Consider the following 9,905-nt stretch of genomic DNA (forward strand, 5'->3'; position numbering starts at 1 on the left):
GAAAAATAAAATAAAAAAGAGAATAGAACATTGAATACATGGTATACCTCCAATAACAATAATTTTAGAGTCAGAAATATCTTAAAGTAAAAAATTTATAGATATCATGAAAAGCTAATTTTAAAATTATTGGTGAGTTACATTTGTTGTTAATAAGTGAACACTATAAATCAATGATAATCATAAATATTTTCATTAATAACAAGCATGACACAATAACTAATTACTCAATTTTTAAAAAAATATTTTTTTTTCATGAAGTAATTTCAAATAATTGAAGCATATTAATACACAATCATCAGGTAAGGAGAGCAATGACAGGTTTAAAGATAGACAGTACAGTATCATATCTCGACTGGCTTACCAATTATCATTACGGTACCATTTTTTTCAATTAATTGTAATTTCTTTCCGGTATGTTCCCTTGAATGGAACCTACTCTCTCATCATTAGCAAACGAGTACCATGAGCCAGTGACAACTATCAATATTTTTATTTATAACAAATATGACACAACAATCAATAACTAAACTTTTTTAAAAAATATTTTTCTTCTTCGTGAGTTAAATTCAAGTGACTGAGCATATAAACACACACCAGGTAATATTGTGGACTTCATGCACGCACTAGAATAGTTTACACATTTTCTCTTCACACACAAACTCTCTCCTCGCCCATTCTCTTTTATAATACACATTTCTTTTTTCTTTTTCGGTTGAAGGATGAGACAGAAAATCAAAACGTGTGCCCAACAAAACGGGCCATTCGGCCAGACACACGAGTGTTCAACTGGAGTGCAAGAAAGTGAGGGAAGATATCCGAGTTATGACTGCTAAATGTGTAAATGTTTGCAGGCTATGGACATACACGTCTGACTTCATACTAACAGAATCAATAGAATTTAGCGTCCAGGGTAGATTTATTGATACTAACGGCCATTGTCGTGATGCTGACTGCAGAAGAGAGTAACGGTCCAATTGGCATCGGTTGTGATTACAGGACAATAAGCAAGACTTTATATTGCCTTTGCTTTCCACGAAGTTTGCTCATCCCTTTTCTTTGTATTCTTCAATCTCTCCATGAATTCCACTTTTTTTATCCTCCTTTTCCCATTATCATCACTACATCATCGATACTTCTAGTGTATTACTATTTCGCTTCTCCTTCCACCAATTTTCGTGGAGTTGCAGCTGCCTCTGAATTCTTAACCACATATAAGCTAGACTTGGTACAGTGCTGTCCTGAGCAAACGCCTCCTTTTCAGTGCAGATACGTGACGGGAGACATCGAGAGATTCAGAACTATAAATTGAGCGATGGATGACAGAACATAACGAATAGTATGCTCTCCACATTTCTGACACCATCTCACTCCAAAACATGGGTCTAACAAACTCAAATGAATATACCTTCCAGAATTTAAGATGAGATGTGATGTGATGAATCACTTTGCAGTCGATGTGGAAATCCAGACAGTTCCTAAACCACAAATCACAATGCCTTCAGCTCCAGACAAAATATTTGTCTGGAAAATTCCGATTAAACAAGTGAGATGATCATTACATTTAATCAAAGCATTTTTCTATGGAAAAAAGGATAAAATAATTTTTAAATACTGCGCGATCATCTCATACCTCATTCAAAACTCAAACTTCCGTTATCAAACAATCATTTTACATATACTACATGATAATAAAGACACCAAAACTACCTGCTGCTAACTTGAAGCATCCTTCATCCTTGCCTCGCCAGCAATGAATTTCTTTCCAACTTATGCATAAAGGCTTTGATAAAGTACCAAGCAGCAAGTTCGGAATCTGGATGCGGTCCTTTCCCAGGCATTAGACTTGTAATGTTTACTGATTAACCATAACTATTCCATTTCTAGGACACAGAGTTGGTGTTGCTCAAAATCCTGTCAAAGCATGCATGTCACTTGATGTTTTCTTTTTTTTCTTTCTACGTTTTTCTTCTCTTGTATCAGTCCCTGCTTCCAGACGTTTTGACTGCTGTGAGCGGATTTCTAGTAACTTTGCTTTTGCATCTCTAAAGAGTGCATCTGATCTTGAAGCCATCAATTGCTGATACATTGAATTGACAAACAAAATAGGCAAAACAAAGAATTAAAAAAAATTGCTTTTTTTTAATCACAATTGCCAGAAGTTAAAACTAATTCACACCTTGAGATGATCCATCGCAGCAAGATTGAAACCCAGAGTATCTTTGCATTCCTGAGACAAGCTCAAATGAGATATTGTTAATACAGGATCATATATTTCTCATGCTCTCACAAAACAGAAAAGGGAAAACACTGTCATAAACATTTAAAAACTATTAAAAAAGAAGTTATGTTCCCGGATATTGTTCAAAGGAAAAAAAAACCAACGAGACATTTTGTCATGAACATCATTGAGAATGTCCAGCATAACTAGATGAAAGTTCAAATAGAATCATGTCACGGGCTGAATTTCACTATCCAATCCAAGAAATACTAAGATAAGAGCAAGGACTCTAAATGCTGAATTGTTTGACTACCTTGACTCTTTCATAAAGAATGTCTTTGAGAAGAGTCAACACCGGTCTTGCAGCTGGGGTTGTAACCAACTGATTGTAATGTGTCTGCAATAGCACAGTAGCAAGCCTGCAAACAAGCTCAACCTGGAAAGTGGTGTAAAAAATGATTATCAACAACTATTTGAAGGCAACAAAAAAAAACACACCTTTGCATGCGCAAAGCAATGGACATACATGCCTCATAGATCTCCAGATGGATTGATGTAGTGATCACTATTAAAAGCTATGATATAATGATTTATAGTATGGCCAGTTGTTAATCTCCATGTTGATGTTTAATTACAGAAACTAAAAAGATCACAACATTTCACATGCCATTTAATAAATGTAAACAAAACCCTCTAAATTCAACCACTTCTGTATGTAAGACTGGAAGTCTATTAGTACCAACCTTATCGGGATTTGAGGTCCAGTCCTTAAAGTAAGACAGAAGCTTCAAGCCATCTGAGAATGGCAAAGCCTGCACAGAAATCATTTGCCATTAGACTTCAAGAAAATAATCTGAATCATAAACCTCCTAATCACATGTGCACGAGCTTATAGCATAATCAATTGCCAGAGAGAGCAAAAATGATCGGTTTTTTAGCCCAGTTTTGAAAGGCATTTTTAACTTTACAGGAACAAAGAAGGTGCATGTAGTAGCAACATGAAAAAAAAAAGGGTTTGTCATTTTTCGTTGTTGTTTCCACAACAGCTATTTGTTTGGATGATTGATATCTCGTCTGTCTAGAACAAAATTTGTCTGTCTAGAACAAAATTTGGGTGTGCGCACATGTGTGTGTGATAGAGAGAATTTTGAAGGTCCAAGTGTAGGTGAAATTACTAGAATGAGAAGAGGTGGTATGACAGCAGCGACAATCACACATTTTCCAAATACCAGGTTACAGTATGCACCCTTAGGAGGTTGGATTAGGTAATGCTAGGACAGCTGATGTTGCAAATTTGGCCAGCTTAAGTTGCCTGTGGAGGATCACACTAGGAACTGAATAAATTGGTTATATTCTGCATAATTTCTGTGCTAGACAGAGTGGTAGAAAATGAATTTAATGAGCAGTGATCTGGAACTTAATTGATACTGGAACATGGAATCTATAAACTTATTGAAGTTTCATATAGAGTGATGGATGGACTTGTAAAATTTCTTATCCATGGCAATTTACCCCGACAAAGTCTTTGTATAAAGTAATACAGATATTTACCACATATATAGAAAGGACCTATTTCACCTACATTTTCACATATAAATGGAGAAAATAGTACTCCTATATGAGAACAACATTGTGTGATGCTAAAGTACCAGTAATGTCTGCTCCAGATCATTGGTGTGAACATTTGTGAAAGCATGGAGAACATAATTAGATGGAGAGAGCCCACGCATGATAACATTTGGTTGGTATTCTGTAACATTTCCCTTGGTGTTCTCCTCCTGAAAAAAATTCGTAGGCAAATAGCTTTCAATAACAATCATGTTTCAACACAAGCAAGCTTAGCCTAGAGGTTGTACACTCGGTAGCTTCCTTCAGTGAAGCAAGCAAGGTTCCAGTTTACATTATAATAATGTAATAGGGAGGGCTGCCCTCCATTGGGTAGCCCAGGGCCTGTTGGGCCTCCTAATGGACCTAAAAATAATAATCATGTTTCAGGCCTCTGTACTTTTTAATCACTTCCACTCAACCACGTACAACTTAGTGTCCATGACCAAAGTGTCCAAACATCCGACTCAACTAAAATTCCAATGTTATTCTATTGTGTCTTTCGATCCTAATGCTCAACTCGTTCTAGAATAAACTGTGATATGAAGAAGATGGGGAAAAAACATCAAGAACATGCATATAAAACTCAAAATAGTTTGCTGAAACTCGAGGTTTAGCACTCCAAGACTACCTTGTTTGACAGTCATCAATTAACCAGAAAATCTACACCTCCCATTCACTTACCTCTCTTTCTTGTTTGTTTGTTTCTTCTTTTACCTATAAGTTCGCTGAGACTCAAGAATTGCTACTCAAAGACTAGCTTGGTTGACAATCATCATCAACTAGTAAAATATACGCTTGCTGCTCACTTTTCTCTTCGTTATTTTTCTTTTCAGTATACAAATAGCTAACAGAATCAGGTAAAAGGGGGCAGAAAGGGAGTTTTATTGTAATCAAATAGAGAAGAAAAACATACCTGATGTTCAGCAATACGCTTCAATTCTACCTCTGCTACATCTAAAGCATCAAGAATTAAGTCGGTTGCAGAAAGGGTTTCTTGTGTTTTCTTCCCTGCCAAGGCAACAGCTCCCTCCTCTGGAAGTTCTTCTCTAGGCACATGCTTGTTTTCAAATGCATTCTCAATGTCAGCTTCAAACATTTCTTCCAACCTTTTCTCTTTCTCCTCCTGCAAATCCAATAATGCATTATGTTAGTTGAAAACCAATCTCAGCCATTATTTGCACCAAAGGTACATTAGGTGAACATTAACTACCAAACTTGAAAAACAACAATAAGAAAGCACCTCAATGAAAAAAGGCTCCTCAGTACGATCCCAACGACGTAGTGATCGATCATGGGATCCTGTAACAAGAAAATCACCACGACTACTGATTGCAAGACCCCAAACATCTGCATGATGTCCCTCAAGGGTTAAAAGAAGCTCAAATTTATCAGCATCCCAGTATTTTACAAGCCGATCTTTTCCAACGCTAAACATATAATGGGTATTCCGCACAAATTGCACTGCCATGACACTAAAACAGAAATAGCTCATTAGAATTACTCTTAAGCCCTCGTCCACGCAATAAGAAATTAAAGGAAAAAAATTTCTTCATGTGCCTTCAGAAAAAGTAAGCAGCACCTATCACCATGAGCAAAAAGGGATTTGTGGCAGTCACCAAAATCCAAACCCCAAATCTTCAAGTTTTTGTCTGCGGATCCAGTAACAATCAAATCTCCATCTGATGAAACATCCATACATAGCACAGGCAGCTTGTGACCATATAATGAAAGGAAAAATTTGAACGAATCCAAGAAGAAAACCTGAATACCATTGTATAAATGTGTTAAAAGACTCGAAACAATAAGAAGCTCAAAGAAATATTGAATATATTATTTCAAATATACAAGATCCACCTAAAGTGAAGGGACTACGATAACAAAAACTTTTATCAGCTATGCAATCTCATCAAGGGATTCAGAAATTAAGAGCTTCATATCAATAAGCACCCATCATAAAATCTGTAATGAGAATCACCGCTTAATTGGCCAATTAATTTCCAGTGCTTTATACCAATTACTTTAATTCCGAGCCAACAACAGGAAACCTTTTATTGAAATTCATAATGGTCAGTAGCGCTCACATCCTTCAATTGAACCCCCCCCCCCATCCTAGTTCTCTTGGAAACACACCAGGTGACTTTACGAGATTGTCTAACTGTCACTCACAGCACTCCATCTTTGCTGCTTTGTAATGCATAATGTTCAATCATATATCAGAGTTAATAGCTCACTTTAGTGAATCAATGAATGTGATCAATGTATAACTTAGCATCTCTCCCTCTCAATCATCTTGACTCCAAACTAGCATCTGCTCCATTTCTGTTCATTTTTACATGATATGATTATCAATGGTGGCCGAAGTGAGACGAATAGGTTTTAATGACTTTTAACTAGCAGTAAGGAAAACACAGTTGCAGGAGTTAGCTAAGAAGCCTCACTTTAGTAATCATGTTATTTGAAAGGGACCCACCAAAGAATCAAAATCCCATTCCATGGTCACAGATAAAGTTTTATTGGCCTCTGCTTGCAGTCTTAATCCATTAAAACACAATTTTATGGCTTGACCTTCCACTAGGGCATTTCACAAATTTCTTTGATGGGTTCTAACAGACAAGAAAGAGTTAAATTTTTGCACCATGTCAATTTAACACAATCCAATTAGGTGAGGGAAAATAGAATTGACAAGATGGCCCTAAGCATTTTAGGTGGATATTAATACAGGTATCAAATACACTTTGTTCATCTAGATGCCATCAGCCTAAGCTTCATATTACTAGACAAAATAATATAATGAAATGTCAAAACTGAAAGAATATTCAGAAAATGAATTTAGTTGACAAATGTAAAAGATTGGGTTGAAGGGGTAGATCAAATATAAGTGAACAAAAAAAATCTACCATAGCATGTTTTTTCAAAGAGCAAAGATGATTAGGCAATAACCTAGCATAGATACAACCTAGCAAGATCTTAAGGAAGATATCCATCCACTAAACTAACTGACATGAAAAAAATCAAGTTCAAATCATATAGCATCAGAAAAGACAACTTGACCTTGACTGTACAATCCAACAGTGCAACAGCAATATATTTAGCATCAGGGCTAACTACAACCACGAGAACATCATCATTCATCTTCATAGCCCTTGCATTTGACAAAACAAGGTTCTTCGAGTCCTGTAAATTAAACAGAAATAATCTTGCCTCAATAACACAATAACTGTGGAAGCTGAATTACTCAGGTTGAAAATCATAAAAACATGCTAGCTACCTAAAACTAAAAAATAGGCTAGAAAGACAGTTTCTCAAATAATAACGCTAAAGATATGAATATTTTTACTAACATATTCACGTGGCTTCTTATGTGGTAAGCAACACATTACATATGCTAAGTGCTGCAACACTTCCAACTAAAAAAAAATTGCCTATGATAAATGCAACATTTGTTCAAATGGACATTAAGGTTTGCACCATATTATGCTCCAAAAGAAAGCATGATAACGTTTACATGCAAAGAATTTTCAATAGGAAAAATGCTGGCAAACAGTAAAAAATTGTATAACACAAACATAAATAACAGGAACAGAATAGAAGGCCATACTTGACCAGGTTTCTGTTTGATTTGATACTCCCAGAACTTAACATCGTGATCAGCGCTGCCTGTGACAAAACCATTTTCATTTGGAAGAGCAGCAATAGACCGTACAGGCCCACCATGAGCTTCCAATGTGTCAATGCAAGTGCCGCTACCAATGTCAATTACCTCTATCTTTCCACTTTTAGTTCCAACAAAAGCATACTTGTTCTGTGGGATGATTAAACCACATAGTCCATAATCAGAATCAATGGTCCTAAGGCAAGAACCAGTACTTGGATTCCAAATCTTTACAGCATTGTGACTGGTTGACATCAAAAGAGTATTGTCTGAACTGAGTGTAACACTTCTGACATCAGAACGGTGCCCTTGTAGCTCAATTGCTAGAGTTTTTGTGGTTGTGCTGCTTTCAATGGAGTAAAATTCCAATAGATTATTATTCAAAGACAAAGCTAAAGTAGCCAAGGAGTTCTTTGGAGTAATTGGACTAAATGAAATGGAACAGATCTTTTTGCCAGCTCGAACAGTTTGAAGATGTTTAAAAACATCAGAAACGGTAACTGTGGGGGTATTTCCATCTTCTTCGGATGCATGTTTTGTATCCTCTTTAGATTCAGTTGTCCCAAGTGCCCCCTTGGCAGATTTCTTCTCTTTCTTCCTATGAAGCCTGCGTTTAGCTTTACGGCTTGCTACGACATCTCCTAGTACATGGAATATGTCCACAGTCTTCCCAGCCACTTGACAAGCCAGTAAACTTCCAGACTTGTCGAATCTCACAGTTGCGACTCTATCTTTGCTTTGCCTCTTAATCTCACCAAACAACTTCAGGACTTCCCATTTATTTTGAGTAGGCATATCTCCACTGTTCACAATTACAGCTCCTTTTTCATTGGATATGGCTTGTGTATTTTCTGAGTCATGCTTGATTGTATAAAATCGAATTTCTGGATCTGCTGAACCAGTGACTAAGTATCTCTCCTCTGGGTCAGCATCCACTGCCCAAATTTCACTGTGGTGTCCACTAATTATTTGCATACAGTGCTGTGTTTCTAGATCCCATACTCTCAAAAATTTGTCTTTTGAAGAACTAACAAGTTTTTTAGTGGACTCCAAGAAAACAAGGTCAGTAACCTGAAAAATGAAAATGACACAGATGGAAATGAACTTTATGCCAAACAATTATAATCAAGAAAACCAAGTGATGGAAATGATATTTCCCCCGCTAAAATGAAAGGCTGTAGAAACAAACCTGGTCACGATGCCCACGAAGGCGAAAAAGGCCTGTTTCTCCAACAACATCCCACAGTATAACATCATTATCTTTACTTCCAGATGCAAGCAAAGCCCCAGGCTTGTTATAACGTAAAACAGTCACTGCCCCTTTGTGGCCATTCAGTGTGGTCTCACAGGTTCCTTTCTCACTATCCCAAATTCTTATACTACCATCAGCATATCCAACCGCTACCTGCATTCAAATTCAAATTAATTTGTTTCCACTCTCCCCTATATCAACCTATTTACGGTATCATACCCCTAGGTATTCTTGAAAAGATTCAAAATCTTAAGGATACTAAAAACCATATAAACCAACAAATTCCCATTTCCATATATATAATAAGTTGGACTTGAAAAGTCCGCAATTCGTTATCATAACAGCAAGATAATAAGACTAAAATAGCTAAAGCTTATACCCTATTTTTATCCTTCAAAACGAAAAAAGGCTAAAACTTTTTGAAACCCCATTTTGTCTTCATAGTCTAGACTCCATTTCTCCATTAGATTGAATGAAATAGAAACAGTATCACTATTCACTTAATTTCGATCTTCTCAGCTTAATTAACAAAGAATATTGAATTCCAACCACAAATTTAGAAAGAATATTTGTACCAGAGAGGAGGATGAAGGCGAGGGTGCGATAGAAGTGACAGCGAGAGAGGGACCACTGCGAGAAGAAGAGGTAGAAGGAGCTAGGGTTTTGGTGCAGATGCCTTGACGGACGTGCCAAACACCGACCTTCTCGAGCGCCGGCGTGAGTAAGTGCTTCCCTGAGCTGTCGTATGCAATGTTACCTTCCACCGATGCTATTACACCAAACGATAACGCTGGCTCGTACCTTAGGTACGACTTGACCATTGCTGCTTATGCTTGCTGCTATGGCTGGCTGCTATGGCGTTACACAAGTCCTTGAGGTTTTAAGGGTTTAACAACAACTATACATGTATTTATTCACTAGCTGTACGGGGTTGGGGAATGGAAAGTATATTTTGGGCCGACGTAAGCAACCATGGACATGAGCCCAATGGGTTAAATTCAATATCTTATTGGCAGTTATGGGCCGGCTCCTCTGGTCCAAACCAGTCCATCTCTTCACAGGGTTTTCCTCCCACCACCTGATCAAACATTCAATTAATTAATTAATAGGAGACTAAGTCTACCTTTCCTTTCCTATTTATTTAAATGCAAACTATTTATGTTCTAGATTTA

At 36.9% G+C, this 9,905-nt stretch overlaps 1 protein-coding gene across 1 annotated transcript; it reads right to left on the reverse strand.

Annotated features, from left to right (window-relative positions):
- Window positions 1-1,500: 1,500 nt before the first annotated feature.
- LOC18100122 (uncharacterized) lies at window positions 1,501-9,620 on the reverse strand. Its single transcript, XM_006381310.3, has 12 exons — window positions 9,309-9,620; window positions 8,671-8,886; window positions 7,428-8,552; window positions 6,881-7,003; window positions 5,409-5,590; window positions 5,070-5,301; window positions 4,743-4,952; window positions 3,871-3,999; window positions 2,965-3,033; window positions 2,535-2,657; window positions 2,180-2,230; window positions 1,501-2,080 (listed from the first exon to the last, which is right to left on the reverse strand). Exons 1-12 carry the CDS (start codon window positions 9,552-9,554, stop codon window positions 1,907-1,909), a joined length of 2,880 nt encoding a protein of 959 aa, XP_006381372.2. The 5' UTR covers window positions 9,555-9,620; the 3' UTR covers window positions 1,501-1,906.
- Window positions 9,621-9,905: the final 285 nt, after the last annotated feature.

The sequence above is a fragment of the Populus trichocarpa genome, chromosome 6 (assembly GCF_000002775.5).
Source record: "Populus trichocarpa isolate Nisqually-1 chromosome 6, P.trichocarpa_v4.1, whole genome shotgun sequence".
Taxonomy (NCBI): Eukaryota; Viridiplantae; Streptophyta; class Magnoliopsida; order Malpighiales; family Salicaceae; genus Populus; species Populus trichocarpa.

Bases quoted from the DNA above. Each gene is read 5' to 3' on its own strand.
- LOC18100122 (XM_006381310.3), bottom strand. From the start codon at position 9,554: ATGGTCAAGTCGTACCTAAGGTACGAGCCAGCGTTATCGTTTGGTGTA. The intron at 8,553-8,670 runs GTTTGTTTCTAC...TTCATTTTTCAG, and splicing joins TTCGTGGGCATCGTGACCAG to GTTACTGACCTTGTTTTCTT. The intron at 2,081-2,179 runs GTGTGAATTAGT...TCAATGTATCAG, and splicing joins CTGCGATGGATCATCTCAAG to CAATTGATGGCTTCAAGATC.